At 45.9% G+C, this 16,898-nt stretch overlaps 1 protein-coding gene across 2 annotated transcripts; it reads left to right on the plus strand.

The window, feature by feature from the left end:
- Positions 1–1,346: 1,346 nt before the first annotated feature.
- On the plus strand, positions 1,347–16,863 carry CTC1 (CST telomere replication complex component 1). 2 transcript variants are annotated; one of them, XM_062515513.1, is made up of 24 exons: positions 1,347–1,367; positions 1,447–1,586; positions 3,117–3,363; positions 4,257–4,453; positions 6,032–6,176; positions 6,553–6,855; positions 7,030–7,158; positions 7,491–7,717; positions 9,218–9,389; positions 9,477–9,677; positions 9,910–10,036; positions 10,237–10,351; positions 10,684–11,146; positions 11,475–11,567; positions 11,849–11,992; positions 12,277–12,347; positions 13,106–13,215; positions 13,551–13,716; positions 13,935–14,021; positions 14,104–14,263; positions 14,736–14,800; positions 15,036–15,198; positions 15,340–15,466; positions 16,372–16,863. In XM_062515513.1, exons 1-24 carry the CDS (start codon positions 1,347–1,349, stop codon positions 16,530–16,532), a joined length of 3,834 nt encoding a protein of 1,277 aa, XP_062371497.1. In that variant the 3' UTR covers positions 16,533–16,863. The 2 variants fall into 2 exon arrangements, with proteins under 2 accessions (XP_062371497.1, XP_062371498.1); XM_062515514.1 differs by having other exon boundaries at positions 11,478–11,567.
- Positions 16,864–16,898: the final 35 nt, after the last annotated feature.

A 16,898-nucleotide genomic window follows, 5' to 3' on the forward strand; every position in this document is an offset into this window, starting at 1 on the left:
GCTTTCACCAGAACTCCAGGTCCAGGCCTCTCTCCATCCCTGTCACCTCCCTGCCGCTTGCCAGGTCTCCAGCGCTCCCTAAGGTTCTGTGGCTATGGGCTAAGACCCAGAGGGACCGAGCTCACCCTCCTGTCACAACCAGTGGCTTGCAGCTTGTCTGACACCCCGATGGCTTTAGTCTCAGCCTGCAGAGCTGTACTGGGTTTGCACAACCAGGTTTTATTAGCGGGGGGACAACAGGGGTGGCTTCTGTGAGAAGCTGCCAGAAACTTCTTAAACGTCTGGCAGAGACACTGCCAGCTGGCTCCAAGATTGATGCACTGCTGGTCAAGTCCAAGCCCATCAGAAATGGTGGCAATGCCTCTGTGATAACATCTTTAAGAAAAAAAAAAAATATTGCACAGATGTAATTGCAGCCAGAGAAGAGCAGAGCGAGAACATGTGAGAGGAACAACTTCACAGATGCCAAGGTCAGCGGAGACTGAGGCAGAGAAGGTGCTCCAGACACCAGAGCTAAGATTCCTCTGCAGTCATGGCGAAGGAGGTCCATGGGGATGCAGAGATCCACTTATAACCCATGGAGGAGCCCCATGCTGGAACAAGTGGATGCTCGAAAGAAGGCTTTGACTCCGTGGGAAGCCTGTGGTCGCGCAGGCTCCTGCCAGAGGCCTGGAGACCCGTGAAGAGAAGGAGCCCATACCGGAGCAGGTTCCCTGGTAGGACTTGTGACCCTGTGGGGACTCTCGCTGGAGCAGGCTGCTCCTGAAGGATTACACGCACCCCGTGGAAGAGTGGGTCATGTTGGAACAGCCCTGAAGAACCGCTGCCCTCGGTAAAGGTTCCCCTTGGAGAAGAGGGCGGGAGGGACGTGCTGGAGCAGGGGAAGGACCCGCTCTCTCCCAGAGCAGTGGCAGAAACAACGTGTGCTGAACTGACCGTAATCTTCATCCCCTCTCTCCCTGCGCCGCTGCGGGGCGGGAGGGTCGGAAGGGGAAAGGTGTTTTTAAGATCTATTTTACTGCTCATTATCCTGCTCTGATTTTCCTCGTAATAAATTCAGTTATTATCCCCAAGTTCAGTCTGCTTTGCCGGTGGCGGTAATCGATTTGTGATCTCCCCCCGACCCCGCCTCAATCCGTGAACCTTTGGCTTTATTCTCTCTCCCCTGCCCGCTTGCGGAAGGGAGCGGTAAAGCGGCGCCGGTGAGCGCCTGACACCGGCCCAGGGCCACCCCACCCCGTCCTGGAGCAGCGCCCCCTCCCCCGCCTGGGAGGGGCGGGAACAGCCGGGGAGCGGCGGCGATTGGACGGAGGGCAAGGAAGGGGCGGAGCTCGGCGCGGGCCGTCATGGCGGCGCCCGGCGCGGCGGTGAGTGTAGAGCTCGGGGGCTCCGCGCCCTCCCCGCCGCCCGCCGCTGAGACCCCGCTTCTCTCCTTTCCCTCCGCAGGAGCAGCGCTGGCTACGGGCGGCTCGGGACTTCGTTCGCCGGGCGCTCTCGGGTCCGACCGGGCGGGAGCCAGCAGCGCTGGAGGCGGTGCTGCGATGCCTGCGGAACGCGGGGGGCGGGACGCTGCCGCTCGCCTACAGGTGACGGAGGGGAGGGGAGGGGAGGGGAGGAGAGGGGGGGATGGGATGGGATGGGATGGGATGAGATGAGATGGGATCGGATCCGGGAGCTCGGCAAGGCTCGTTCCTTCGCGATGCCCGCCCCGGATGCCGGCTGTGGGAGGGATGTTGTCGAACAGGGGTAACCGCACGCGTTTCTCTGGCCTCGGCGCGCCCCCGGCCGCCCCTGCGGTGTGACTAAGCCCCGTCTGCGGTAAGTAGAGCGTGTAACCAAAGCGGGGCATTCTCGCCCAAGCGAGCTGCCGCACTGTGCAGAGTTATCACGGCAGCTTCCCGGTTGGACCCTGCTGGTCCGCACAGGAAGATGTTCCCGAGCATGGTCTGCCTACCTGTTGGCCAGCTGAGCTCAGCATTCGAGTGTGCGCTCTTTAAAAAAAAAAAAAAAAAAAGGAATCTAGGATAATAGGATAACAGGGTCCATATTTTAGTTGATAAAAAGCTTTTGGGTGCTCGCCATCTTGAAAAGCATGCAGTTTATTGAGAGGTTTCCTACTGGAAAGTTTAGCTTGTCTGGTTCTGTTTCTTGTTCCAGATTGTGGGAGAATTAAAATCTCTGGCATGCCCAGTTTAGGGAGAAAAGGTTAACTGGCATTGATTTGGTATTTTTGACCTTTAACTAATAGTTAATAAACGTAGGGGCTGATCCTTCACACCAGCTAAATCTATCTCATTTGAGCCATATTTTTTCCTGTATATTTTATGACATTTAAACCAGAGTTTGGTTTATATTCAGGAGAATCTATAAAGAAGAGTTGAAGGTTACTTGGTATTTATCTCCTGTGAGGCCAGTGATCTGTTTGTGAGCAGTGTGCTACATCCACAGCTAAGCACCAAGTTCTGGAGCACAAGGAGAGAGTCTGTTTGCTTCTGTGTGTGGTAACCACGAGCTAGTGTCCTGCTGTAGTTCTGGTTTCTCTCAAAAAGCACTCAGCACATTTGGCAAAAACATGAGCAGCGCTGTGCTTTTGTGTATCCTAGGTACCATATTATTCCTGGTGGTGCTCTGTTTCTGAAGATGGAGCAGTTTCAGCTAATGGAATTTTCAACTAATTCCCTGTTTGTTTTGTTGTTTTTTTGTTTGTTTGTTTGTTTTTTGCAAAATGCACAGCATAGATACCTGCATAAATTTTATGTCTTCTGATTAATTTTTCTGTATCTAATTACTATTTATTGCTGATTCAGATCCATCACTCATCTGCACTAGTTTCTTGGTTTGAACTTTTGATCCTTGACTAATCAAGCAAAACTCTTCAAATTCACACCCTTTGAATTTGATTATGTTCCGCTGCTGAGCAAATGGATATTGTGAATAGAGCTCCAGTTTCACAATCTAAAAGTGTCAGTGAAGCTCACTGGAAACCAGTGCCAAAATCACAGGCTGGAGAACAGTTTGTGTTGGCTCTTTCAGTGTTGATATTAGGGTACTTGGCAAACTGAGTTATTCATAAAGCCAGCTATATTCTTGCACTTTTTTTTCTTTGTTTTCCCCAGTTTTATCTCCATCTCTGACCTGCAGCATCAGCAGCACATACCGTGCTGCAGCCACCTGAACTGGAGCACTAATGAATTTAAAGAATGGTCTCATCAAGGACAAGGTGCTTTACCCATGCAGAGCACTTTGCCAAGGACTTACCTGATCCTGGTTGGCTATTTAACAGATGGAAGGCAAGAAAACAAAGAAAAGCTGGTAGATGGTTGCCTATACGTGAAGGACAGTACTGGGATAATTCCATGTGAGGTATGTCCTCGGTCTGAGGGATTATGTGTTTATAACCACTTCTGGAGCAGTGTAACAAACCACCAGGGGCTTCAGGTGTTCTGCCAGAGTCTAATGAAGGAAGTAACACTCTCTGTAACACGCAGGGAAACAGCAAGCTCGAGTCCTGGGCAGAGGACAGAATATGTGAAATATGCCATTACTAGGAGAAGAAATATCAAATGTACTGACATGGGGAAAAGAGACAGCTAGTACAGTTCTGGTAAATTCATCACAGTACAGTGTGGCCTGGGAGACCTTCCCACTCTGCTGAATTCTAACTAATGGGGCAGGAATAACTTTCTGGAGAGTTGTGCTGCGTGTTCATTGATGCATTGATGACATACTTTCAGGAAATAATGGCTTGCAGGACAGTTGACTTAAATGCCTCCTGAAGGTAATTGCAAGTGGAGTCAAGGTAACAAAGAACCCCTAGAGTGGTGATGACAGAGCACTGAAGTTGTGGTTTCCAAGGAGACAAAGTCTAGGAAAAAGTTGTTTTGGTAAGAACTTTTAACTGAAAGCACAGGGGCAAATAAAGCAGGCAAGGATTTTAGAAAAATAGTCTGAAAATAACTAAGCCTTAAAGTGAATTAATTATTGCCTTTCTGTGAGGTTGTGACTATAACCAAGAAGTGCTAGCTGTAGAACTCAGCAAGTCTGATCCAGATTTGCATCTGGAAGAACAGAAGTTCTCAGTGTAAGGTAAGAGAGTGGGCAGGAAACATTGCTTTCATTTAGTGATGAAGCCTGGCAGTAGGACAAGAGTTCATGATGCAGATGCAAGGGTGTATTGATAATGAACACTGTAAGTAGTGCTGAGAAAACAAACTAAAAGTCATCTCAAGCTTCAATCTCGTTATCTTTTGGTTTAGCTCTTGCACTTTGAACTGGAGTGGCTGGAGTCACTGTTTGTCTTCCCAAGCTGGTCGTATATACCACAGACAGACCAGAGTGCCGCAGGATACTTGGAAATCCTGGTGGATCCAGTGCCAGTAGATGCCCCCAAGGAAGTACTTTACAGCATTCCAGTCACCTCCCCAGTGTCAGCTGAGCCACTGCTTACCTCCAGGTAAACCTGCTGTGCCCAACTCCATCATAGCACTGTTGCTCTGGCTTGGCAGGTAACGTGAAGAGCGCTTGGCTTAGAAAGAGACAAATTCTATTTCTGCCATGTGTGGAAGCATAGCAGCAAGTGGTGGAAGTGTAAGTTATACAACAAAGCCACTTTTCTACAATCATCTCTTTCCCGGGAGTTTATTGGAAGTTTTTATTCTGTAATTTGAAAAAAATAAGACCAATTTTAAGTATTTCTACATGTAATTGGAATTATAGAAAGAATATTAGAACAGTGTTGATTCAACCATCTTTGAGGCTAAAATTCACTCTTTTGACTAGCACAACGTTTTTTTTTGAATCTCCAGTGAACCAAAAGTATAACTGAAAGTAATCAGTAATCCTGTATTGTATTATGCTGTCAGTATGTGCCACTAGTCAAGTTCTTATCAGATTACTGAGATAAAAGTGCCAGTGAAATGTCAGCTGGTAGAAGTAACTGTGCTTTAGTTTTCAATATGTGAAAATGAGCCAATGGAAATACTAAGCTGATAATTTCAAGTCTTGCTAGATCATGTTTTATCTTCTTGAGTAGAGAATTCTTGGTGTTATTTAGTTGCAATAAAATGTCACTAATTGTCGTGCTTTAGTTTCTTTTTAGTTATCTTTTGTTTTGGTCCATCTGCTTCTTAGAAAGTAATTTTAAGCTTCAGTGATTTAGCTCAAGGGACCTTTCTAAAAAAGAGAACTATTTCCGTATTTCAGTATGTGTTCTCAGGCTTTTAACATAAAGCTCTTTTGTTATTGACTGATACCTGACCAATTTTCCATGTTACAAGAAAAATGTTACAGTGAGGTGCTGGTACTACAGTGTCTACTACTGGTTGGGATTTTTTTAAAGTCATAAAGTTAGATAATTGTTTAGGTGTTTTGGAATCAAGAATGGTTTTGTTCAGAGTAAGTGGGATGGTTATATTCAAGTCCAGTAGGAGCTGAATGAAAATTACGAACATAAATTTTTTTAAAATTACTTTTTTTAAGTCTTTTGAAATGTAGGTTTGAAACAATAAACAGGATTGATTCAAGAAATATCATATCTCTCACCTCTCATCTCCTTTCAGTTAGCTGCTCTTTCACTCTGTGTCAAGTTTGTTAGACTCCATTGTTGCTTTCAGGCCTCTTGTTTATAGGCTTAGGGCTTCCACATTGTCATGTTCCATGGACCTACAAATCTGAGTTCTGTTTTCTGCAGATTAATTGCTTGTGATTTTTTTTCTTCTCCTTTAGTTCAACAATTAGTTTCTTGTTTGTGACAAAGCTTTCAATAACCTGGCTGCTGTCATGGAGTGTGTGAATTTGTTCTTCTGTTCATTCTGTCTTCAAATACTAAAATGTCGAAGGGATTTAGTATAGAAAAGATAAAGTACAACTTTTGCAGCCAAATATTGTTTTGAAAACTTCTCTGAGAGATTGACCGTATTACTTTGCTTATTCCCAGCAAGTACGTGCTGCATATTTGTTTATTTTGCTTTTGGGATACTTTTGAACTTCCTTTGATCTCTGGATTTCAGTTGCCTCTTCAATTTCCTTCTAGGATTCCATGTAAGAAAAGATCAAAGCTTACTGTAGCAGGGGAATTGACCAGACTCGGGCCTCTCCTTTGTGTTCACCACAAGACATTCTTCTTTCTGTTTCTGAAGTGCTTTGCCTCTGCCATTTGTGTCCCTGTACTGGTACAAGTAAGTCCCTGGAATTTTGCTCACAAATTCACTGTCTGGATCTGTGTATATGCTAGCTGATTAATTCTTTGAAGCTTGCCATTGATTTCCCAATTTGATTTATTCTTCATTTTACTAATGATATCTTTTTAATTGCACCCAGTGTACAATAGTCTAGGTATGTAAGAAGTCTAGTTCTATGCCCTGCAGAAATACAGTCCTTCTCTCTCATGCAGTTGCAGTGTCCCTGAATGTCTTGCAGATACAGCCCTTTTGCTAAAAGTGTGAGGCAATCCTCTGGGTGGAAGAGGGTTTTTTTGGGTGGGATTATTTGGGCTGGGAAGAATTTTTTTCACTGGAGTTGATGCTGATGTTGCTTTTGGTTTCTCTGTTCTAGAAACCCAGCCAGCTGGTGTGGCATCATGTCCTTCAGCTGGGTCACAGGTACACAGTCACAGGCCTGAGTATGTCCAGCCTGAAGAAATCTGGACAAACGACGTTCGTCACCAGTGTTTCTTCCTGCCTTTTGCCCTACTGTGCAGAGCAGGTGAGGGAGCAGCCACTGAACAGTGCTTGGCAAGGAGAATCCACTCAGTCTTCTTCCCTTGAGACTGCTGAGCAGCTCAGTTGCTCCTTGCAGCTGGGGGCTGAAGAAGAGAGGCCAAGACCAACTAAAGAGTCCAAGATAATCTCCTATGTGGTAAGGATTCATAGACTTAGCCTTTACCCACTCATGCGCTGGGGTTTCAGCTCCTGGCCTGCAAGGAGCATTATTTTCATAACGAGTTTGTTTTCTTACTGCTCAGGCCTGTTAGTCTCTTATACTTTGGGACTTTCTATAGTCCTCTTACTTTTCTTTTTGTTTTCTGTTTAGGGATTTATCACCAAAATACTTAATGTCCAAGCTGGTCTCTTTTTACTGGATAACCAAGTCTGCTTGTGCCTTGCTTACCAGCCAATGCTGAACATTGTGAGGGGACTCCGACCAGGAGCCTGTGTGGAGGTAAGCTGAGAATTGCAAGGTCATGAAGGATTTAGTGGAAAAGGCTCAGGCCCTGGGGATGGCTTATGAGTGTGTGGGTCAACAGAAGGCTACGGGAACATGGAAGTTATTTCAGCAAATATCTGGAATAAAACTGAAGATCTTACTAGACTAGTAGTCAGTCATGGGAGTTGATATAATTATTATCTGATTCCTCCCTAAACTGTGCTTGGTGCCTCAGGCCTGATTATAGACAATCCAGTAGAGAGAGGATTTAAGGTGGGGTGACAACTCTGGGGAGTGGTGGCAGACTGGCTATCTCTTCTCTTACACTCTGTGTCTATGTGTCCCAGCTCATCGATGTCCACCTCCTGCAGAAGCCTCTGGTGTCCTTCCCTTTCACTGTACTCGGTGCTTGCCTGAGCACCACAGTTGTGCTGAGGAGTTTTTCAAGGCTCAGCACCCCCTACCAGCCACTGATCTCTTCAGGAAATCTCTGCTTACAGCTGCTCTTCCACTTCAATCTTGGAATGCCACTGTACCTCTGGCTGGTGAGCCTCATGGAGACATTTGAGGAGAGGTGAGGACAATTCTGAAGTCAGGCAATGCCTAAATGTGCTTTGTAGGTTATCTGGGTGTCTTTTAGACCAAAGGATCACAAAATTACTGTGCTTGGATACTACAAGCAGCAATTGCTTCTAGCTTATTGGCCTAAGTAAGCCATTTATCCAGATTTCACATTATGTCCAGTTACTTGTTACCTTGCAGTTGATCTTACGAGAAAAGACGGTGTATTTTTCAAGTGCAGGTGAGGTAAAGGTCTTGGGAAGCTGCAGTGCTTCAGAGCATTCTACTTACACAATCCTACCTGGAATGCTTTGTCCTGAAATACACAAGCACTGTAGACGTGGCTGCCAGCCAGTGTGGTTTGCTTGGCAGGTTTGGTTTGCAAGGTGGGCACTGAGGCTGAAGCTGGAAACTGGTGCTACAACTAGATCACAGCTGATATAAAGGCTCTTGTTTTGTCTGTGCACAGAAGCAGCAGCAGCTGCTCAGCATATCACTTGGAGATATTCTGAGTGTTGCCAGGAGTGAGGTCATTTGTTTGAGAGTCTCTGTCTTGGCAGATTTTCCCACCCATGCTTACTTATGAGTCTTCATGGTGGCTTCCTGCTCTCCCTGACACTGTACTCTGTTCGCAGGATAGCTGTGGGCCAATTTCTAGGTTTACTTCTGGCTTCTGTTAGTGAAAGTCTGTGTTTGTTCTGAAGCAGTTATGGCTGATCACTGTCACTGCTGCCTTGGACTTTAAAGTATATACATTTTGGTCTCAGTCAAGTAGCAGTTTATAAACTGCTCAGTGTTCCTGTACTTTACTGGCACTGTGGAATTATGACAAGCTACCAGAAAAACAGTTTCAGTTTTGCCTTGGGAATTAATGCTAGCTGTAAGTTTCAGGTTTTATTCTCTATTCCACTTTCTTTAAATGTGATTGTTCATCCTGGTACTGCTTAAAAATTGTTCCAGTGAGTGCTATCTCTTTTCATTTGAGTTCACTTTTTGTCATATTTTTGGCTGGCAGTGTGATCACTTTCAGCCATTCAAAAGCAGTAAGCTAAACTTACGAAATTAATTGTACATGAGGAAAATACTGGAATAAGAATAGTCCGTGTTTTTTTCTGACTTGTGGGGTTTTTTTCATTCTGTGAAAGAAAGCCAAGTGTACCTAACATGAGTAATTGTATCAAGTCCATGGATGGAGATCCAAAAGGCATGGAGATCCATATGTGTGGCTTAGAGGGAGATTATCTTCATGTAACTTGTTTTTTCTGGCCATTTGAGTTTTCAGATTTTGCCATTCTGTCTATTTCTGTGGATTTTCCAGTTCCTTGTCTGCCCAACATAATTTCTGTCAGCCTTCAATACTCTGTTGTTTAATCACTTCATGTTTTTTATTGATCTCTCTTGTCCTATACAGCATATTCACTCAAAACAAGCACAAGGAGTCACTGACTTAGATTCAAGACTCACTAAAATGTAAGGACTGCTTGTGTTTTTAATGGTCATAACTTTTTTTCAGGTTCTCTTGTTTCTTTGGGCGCCGTCGACTGCTTAGCTCTATGCACGAAAATCCTGGAGCTGCTGAAAAGTTCCTTGTCCCCCTTCTGCAAGCTATGGTGCCAGACAGAGAGGAAGCAAGAGATATTTATAAAGAAATTCTATCAAAAATACACCAGTGTCCCCTGCAGAAAGTGAGTAGATGTTCTTTGAGTGCTTTCCTGTTTGTCTGATGGGGAAAAAAAGTCAGCTGATTTGTTCTTTCTCTCTTTTGTTCAAAGTATTTGATTCTGAACCCTCCATGCCAGGCCCCATCTCTGTCTGCAGTTTGCCGTGTGGCAGAACAGAAGAGCTGGGAAGGCTTCAGTCCATCACAGTTGCTTTCCCCCTTGGAGGCACAGCATTTGGGCACCCAGGAGCTGAATCGCAGACTGGTTTGGTCCTACTGCACACTCTCAGCAGAAAGTCTCCAGCCCCGAGTGGTAAGTGCCTCATTCTCTTTCCTCTCTGTGCCTTGAGAATTCCTGGTTCTCACCATGCCTTCCAGCATCCTGTCCAGTGCATGCCTCTTCTTCCTGTAAGGGAGTGACACTGCTTTTCTCACTGTGGCATGTTGAAAACAGACCGAATTTGAGCTGCTGCTGCAAACACTTTGATTTACAGCTTTCAAAGATCAGAGTTGTATGATACTCTGCAGCTTCCTTTCTGTTGTAGATACTCTTGGGTGTTCTGAGGGTCTCCTCCAGGAGCAGTTCCCTCCAGCTGCAGGACAAGAGCGGGACACTTCCCTGTGTGATCTCCCGTAAGGATGGTAGCCCCTTTGCCCAGACTGCTCTCATAGGTATGTCCCACTAAACTGTATTTGAGTGCTGAGCTTTTGCTCTTCTGCCTTCCATCTCCAAAACAAGGGAGAAGAGATGTTGTGTGGAGATGCTGAACTGTCACTGCCTGACCTCATGACTTTAAAATGAGGGTATTGACCTTACTGGTTTTATGATCTCTTTTTATTTAGCTCAGCTCTTTTCTCTGATGTGTTGGCAGGATCACTCTTGCAGGTGGAAAACTACCAGCTTGTAGTGGAGAGATTCCTTAAGACTGATTTTCCCTCCTGGGAACACCTAGAAAATGTGAAGCATGTGAGAGAGAAAAAAGCTAGGTGAGTCCCTTTATTCAGGTAAATCATCACTTCCTGTTCCATGAGTATTTTGGACTATGGTAAGCTTTCTTACCAACACAGCATTTCAGTGCTAAAGCAACTGTTCTTTGCTATTTGGATAAAATTAGCTCTTTCTCAGCAACAAAGCCACCATCTCCCTTTTGTTCAGAGTATATGCAGCCTGGGAGCTGCCCTCTGCTTCAGTCTTTCCCACTGCTCCTGCTGAGTACCTGTGGGGCACTCACCGGATATGTTCTTCCCAGATAAGCATTTGTTTTGGACAGCCACGTGTCAGGAACAGGAAGTTTCACTGTTACCATTTGTCATTTCAGTGTCTATGTGCAGTTCTACTTTGAGGATGTCCAGGTTCTCCATGCTGCTGAAGGACAAATCCAGAAAGGCCTTAGGAGTGGAAACAGCTCCTCTTTGAGGAAGAAGAAAGACAGCAGCACAACATCTGAGCTGGAAACCCCAGCAGCAAAAATGCTGAAATTGGAGGATCCCAAGGCAGATACTGGCAGAGATGGGAACTGTCAGGGGGACCAGAGCAGCACCAGAACAATGGGTTGTGTATCTCACCTGTTCTTGGTTACCCAGAAGGAGGGGCTCATGTTGCGCAATTACCAACTCCCCACGGAAGAAGCGAAGGAAACAAAGGAGCTGCAGTGCAGTTTCCAAGCCACTGTGCTGTGGCTGGGCAGACCACGGCTCTGGAGCCACCCTGGAGAAATTGGGAATCTATTAGAGCTGGAGGAGACTGGCTGTGATGGAAAAGAGGGTGTGATGCAGCAAGAAGTGAGGCAGCTTTGGGGTGTGGCTTGATAAGTCTGGGAGCTGGCTCCTTAGTGAGCCTTTGTGGTAATTTAGTATCAGTGGGAAAGTATTTTTTCTGTTGGGTACAGTTGTGTGTTTGTGCTGACAAATTCCTTCTCTCACCCCAAGCAAGTTTCATCTCCTCTCTGTCATATTCCTGTAAATGCATCTGCCTTCTCTTGCTCTTGGTACTGCTAATCTTCCTTCTCAATCAAGACATCCTCTAGGCTGGGCTTGCTCTCTCTTTACTGTATTTTTCATTCCATACCTAATAGTGCTCATCACCATCTCTCTTGTCCCTTCCCCCCAGCAGGCACTTCTGCTCTTTATGGGGAAGTCTCTGCGATGGTTTCCATTCCTGCACGTGGATGGACTGTATCGCTTTGTTGTGCCCTGCTGCTCGGTAAGAGAGAAGTTGTCCTGCTGTACTCTCTTGGACACTTTTACTGAACTGCATGTCAGTCAGAGGGTGACTAAGCTGTTTTTGAGGTTTGGAATTTCCTTCTGTCTTTCCAAGAAACTGATTTCGTTCTGTGTTTGATTAAAATTCTCAGAGCTTTGAGTTCAGTGGTTTTGTTTTTGTTTTTTTGTTCTGTAAATCATTGTTCTTCACTTTTTCCCAATATAACTTTTATCTCCTTCCTTCTAATAGTCTTCTGTCTTGCCTTATCACTCTTTCCTCAGGACTTGGAAGTGTTTGACAAGCTCTGTTTTCCACCTGTGCCAGCAACGTTCCTGAGTAGGCCATCCTCCCCATTGTGCCTGCTTGTCCAAGATAGCTGGCACTTAGAGCATGAGACCTGGATCTCCTGTCTACCTGAGCGCCAGGTATGTGGTGGCTTATTGCACAGGGCTTTCATAGGCTCCTTGCACATCTCTCCAGCACTAGCTAGAAAATTATCACTACAGAGTATATTGTTGTGAGATGGTTCTTCTCCAAGTTCCATCAGAGGCTGCTGCTGGGCTTCACATTTTCCTGCTTCAGAATTCATCTGGAGAGGAAGCATGAGTTGCTTGACCTAGCTCTGAGCATGCAGAGCTTGTCTTTTTTGCTCTGGCTGGGATGCCTGTGAGCTGCAACCCATCTGAGGCTGTGTCTTCCTCACTTCTAGCTGACAGCCATGTCGATGCTGACAGGCACAGAGCAGAGAACAGCCTCCATTCCAGAAGTGCTTAGCAGCAGGTATGTTGGTTGCCCCATATTACAGGTGACTGTGTTTTAGGGAATGGCTCTGTGGTAATTTTATTGGGAAATGCTATATTAAACTGCTGTTAAATGTCCATCCTAGGAATATGGTTTGGAAAACCTGTGTGCAAGTAGTTCAGACTTCTCCCATCCTGGTTATTGAAGATAGAGGGATTGTAGGTGACAAAACTCCTAAATGGTGTCTAGAAAATGGTTCGGCTGCTTTTGGTGTGGACTAAGTCCCAAAGGTGTCTGCCAGATTCCTGTCAGAAGTGAAAACAAGCACAACAGGGAAAATCAGACTGAATGTATAGGATTTTTTTTGGTTTTAGATTATTTAAGTGTACCTTGCTCAAATAAATATTAAGATTAGAAGCTTTTCTGTTCAGTCTGGGATGATATACTTGTACACTGGATTTTTTACCAGTGCTTTATGAAAAACTGTTTGCTTTGCTTGGCTTCTTCCTCCAATTCAGAAAAACAATTAGGAGTTTAGCAGATAGGAAGGCTGTAATGCCTCACCCTTCATCTTCACTGCTGAGCCTGAAACAGCAGAAAGCAGAGTAAAGGGCCTCTTGTCCCTGGAAGGGGTAGGCTGCATCTAGCTGCCCTCAATCCAGTAGCTCGTTGTTCAAGGGCAGGTTCCCCAGAAACAGGGCTTAACCAACAATCCCCTACTCTGTGGCAATCTTGAAGTTAGGTTTCTTCCACTCCCTTTGTCTTCAGGCAGGACAAAAATCATGGTCTCCTCTCAGTTTCACAGGTTCCCTTGTTTCTTTCTGTGGTGAGATCATGGAGAGGACCTTGTGTGCCTCTCCCAAGAATGAGAAGCCACCTTTGGCCCGTGGCCTTCCAAAGCAGAAAGGTAAGATTGTGGCAGCCTGTTGAGAAGCAACAAATTGGTTCTTGCTTCTTTCTGTTTCAGAGCAAACGCACTTGGCTAACTGTGCTGCTGTGTCTGGGAATAGTGGAAGTACACGAGGATGTTGCATTCTGTTGCATGTCAGAGGGCTTGGAAACGGCACACTGTTTATGTGGAGATGGGGATGGGAATGGGAATGCAGTACCCAGAAATTCTGGGAGATGAAACAGTGATAGCCTCACTGTGATGGGAGGAAAAGTCCATCTAGCAGGCCCAGCTCAGTGACAGCCATGCTGCCTGAGTGAGTTCATGGTTTGTGTGGTTCTGTGCCTCCTCAGGGACTCTGCTGTCCAGGGATCACAGCGTGAAGCTCAGTGTCTCACCTGCTCCAGGCTCCCCTGTTGTGATGGACATTTATATTACTGCCACTTACCTGCAGCATCTCTGGGGTTTGCTACCTGGAGCCAAGTTCCTCTTCCAGAACTTGGAGCGCAAGATCTCAAGGTGCTTCTGTCTTTAGAGCCCTGATCTCTCTTACTGTCTTTGAAACCATCTCTTAATCTCTGGATTTTTCTCCTCCCTTGTCCAAACCTTCATGTCTCCCAATCCCTTACCATAAATTATTTTCCTGCCATGTTACAAATGAAGTTCAGCCATCCCAAGAAAACTTCAGTGTTTGGTTACTGTGAGCTCTTTCTGATGTCTGCTCTTTCATATTGCAGATTCCATAATGTTTATTGCACATACATTGCCTCCAGCTGTGTGAGCATCATATCTCTGCCATCTTCTCACCTACCTTTTCCTTCTAGGTAAGTGTTTGGTCTGGCCTCGTGTTAGTGTCCGAAGAAAGGCTTCTGTGTTCCAAGCTTCTCAAATTCCTTTTTCTTCTAGTCTTGCAGGAGAAGCTTCATCCCCCCCACTAGTGTTTCTATCCAGCTTGAGACCTCAGCTGCAAAACCTGGCCCAGGCCCGGATTTTATGCCACTTGTCCTGTGTACTGACTGTGTGCCTGCAATGGATTTGCTCACTTTGCAGCTGCATCTTCAAAGAGGTATTCAAGCTTCCACAAACATAATTTGTGAGAGGTCTTGCAGATTTTTTACTGTCACACATCCTTTGCTACCATGTAGAAGAAATGAGAGTTCCTATCTTAATTGCAAACCCTCTTTTCCAGTGTCTGAGAAGGATTTTAGTATTAGAAAGGGACCAAGGTGATAACTGATTAGAAGTATGTATCTGATGCCAGGCAGGGTGGCAGGTAGGACTGGGGATGGAGTGAGGACACTGAAGAGGACAGTCCTACTCTGTTATTGTTCTGCTTGTCTCATGTTCACTGGGGATCGGCACCTTGTAGCAGGAGATCTTCCTCCCCATTTACACTTCTTCCAGGACACTCCCTGGAAATGCAGTGAAATTCTTTACACCTTTGCATACTTAATTAGGGAAGGGTTAAAAGAAGCAGTGGCCCTTCCCTTTCTCACTTACACCATCTATACATAGCTGTAACTTTGTTCTTCCTTCAGGGGAGGTGCACCCGACACAATCCTCCATGTCCATCACAAACAGGAGTGAGGCAAGCCAGTGCACGGTAAGTGCTGCAGGGGTTGGGTGTGGGAAGAGGTGGGGATAAATTACACCACAAACAGGAGGGGGAATATCATATCAAGGAAGGGATGTGGACAGAATAGCAAAGGTGGAGTTACCACATCTGAGATGCGAACAAACTCTTTACTGAGAGCTGTTGTCTGGGGTGTGACCCTTGTGAGGGAGCCACGCACTGTCTTACCCTCCCTCTGATCCCAGCCTGCCTGCTCTCTGCACAGAGTGCTGGTGGAGGATGGAACAGGTGAAGCTGTGGTGCTGTGCAAGAATGAACATGTGGCAGCAGTGCTGGGCCTGAGCCTTCTTGAGTGGGAAGCTGTGCAGAACTGTGTGCGGAGCAGGGGCAGTGTGTGCATTCAGCATGGGGAAGCTCCTGGAACAGGGGTAAGTGGGTTATTCCAGCAGCAATTACAGTCTGCTGGGCTCAAGTCTTTGCTGGGCAGGATTTCCCTTTGCTCTGGGTGTTCCAGAGCTTCCCTGCCTCCCTCTGAACACTCCCTGGCAACACACTCTTTCCTTCCTCAGTGTCTAGAGGAACTCAAGGATCTTGTTGCTTGTTACCTAAGGAGTCTTTGCAGGAGTCCTCTCATATGTCGGCCTATCCTGTTGGATTTCAGCCTAGACAGGAAGCCCTCCAAGATCCTGCAGCCTGGTGAGCAAGAACTGCTGGCTTTTCTAATACTTAGTGTAGGAAGGAAGGGAGGAGGCTGGGGCAGAAGAGGTGCCTTCATTACCACAAAGCAAGCTCTCCGAAGGATTTTCCTGGAATTTTAATTTCTGTAGTGCAGAACTAAGTTGTGTCTTAGTAGACCCATGGCTATAGAAATAAAGTAGTATGAAAATTGCTAAAACAACATACATTAATTTCTCTACTTCACACAGAAACATGAAACTGTCCTTGAGAAAGACTCCCAGTCCTTGTCTGGGACAGGAATCTGATCAGCCAGAGTTACTGTACAGACCTCTTAAATCATGTGGGTTTTGACTTCAGACAGGACAGCGTGTAGTGTCAATAGTAGGCCTGGAAATCCTCCCCTGGAAATCAACACTGAAATGTTTTGAATTCATGAGTGCTGAGGTTTGAATTCCTGCTCCCACAACTATGCAGTTGCTGTGTTAAGGGGACATTCTTCATACCAATTCTTCACAATGTTTGCACAAATACCTAGTACTTAAATTTGAGTCCAGGTGCTGCAGGGGCTGATTTGCTAAGCTCACCAGAGGATGCTCTGCAGTGAAGACTGTTTCTGGCTGTCATGCACACTTCCGTAAAGGCAGGATGCTAATACTGATAGAGGGTACAAAACTCAGTGCATCAGCTCTGTGAGCACATAGTTCACAGCGTTTCAGTGTAGAATGTCTGTTTCCTCCAAGTTTAGAGGGGTACTGACAAAATGCATTCATCTACCTATATGCTAGAATCGTTCATCATGCTGTCCTTTGAGGTTTAGCAGCTGCTGCAAGACCTTTCCTCCCCCAGCAGCTTCTGCAGCTGTGGGCTAGAGCAGAGCCAGAGCCCTGTACTGAGTTGTTACCTGTTGTATCCTTCCCCTGCAGCTCCCCTGCAGCTGCGGAATTTTCGCTGTGGTGAAATGGAGTTCGTGTCACAAGTAGGGCCTCGTCCAAGCCTGCTGTGCCTGAAGGTGGAGGAAGTGGGACAAGATGCCTTACACTACCTGAACAGCCAGAGGATGAGCAGGACATCCAGTTCCTGCTGAGTGGGAGCCACTGCTAAATATCTCTCCCAGTGGGAGAGGAATTATGCAAATACCTGCTGGGATCAGGAGCTTTTTAAATCTCCTTTCCAGTGGGAGCACAAGCCTGTGGGCACAGGGTGAGGCATGCAGTCAAGCAGCTGGTGTGAGTTGTGGATTTCCTGAATGGTCACTCTGGGGCATTGTCAAACAGTGATACTGGGCTACATTGTGGAAGAGAGATGTTCAGTGCTTCCTATGTGACAGCTCTTGCCTAAGGCACACAGTGTGTGCATTTTGTGTGGTAGTAGTATCTACTAAATAAAACTATGAAAATATTACTTAAAGAACTGTATATGTTTTAGTATCTATTTTAGTATTCAGGCTTAC

This window comes from Cinclus cinclus, chromosome 2 (genome assembly GCF_963662255.1).
Source record: "Cinclus cinclus chromosome 2, bCinCin1.1, whole genome shotgun sequence".
Classification (NCBI taxonomy): Eukaryota; Metazoa; Chordata; class Aves; order Passeriformes; family Cinclidae; genus Cinclus; species Cinclus cinclus.

What these genes read in the sequence shown, in the direction of transcription:
- CTC1 (XM_062515513.1), top strand. Translation starts at nt 1,347, where the DNA reads ATGGCGGCGCCCGGCGCGGCG. An exon ending in TTGTTGTGCCCTGCTGCTCG is followed by an intron (nt 11,568 to 11,848) that starts GTAAGAGAGAAG and finishes CTCTTTCCTCAG; the next exon opens with GACTTGGAAGTGTTTGACAA. An exon ending in CTCCAAGATCCTGCAGCCTG is followed by an intron (nt 15,467 to 16,371) that starts GTGAGCAAGAAC and finishes CTTCCCCTGCAG; the next exon opens with CTCCCCTGCAGCTGCGGAAT.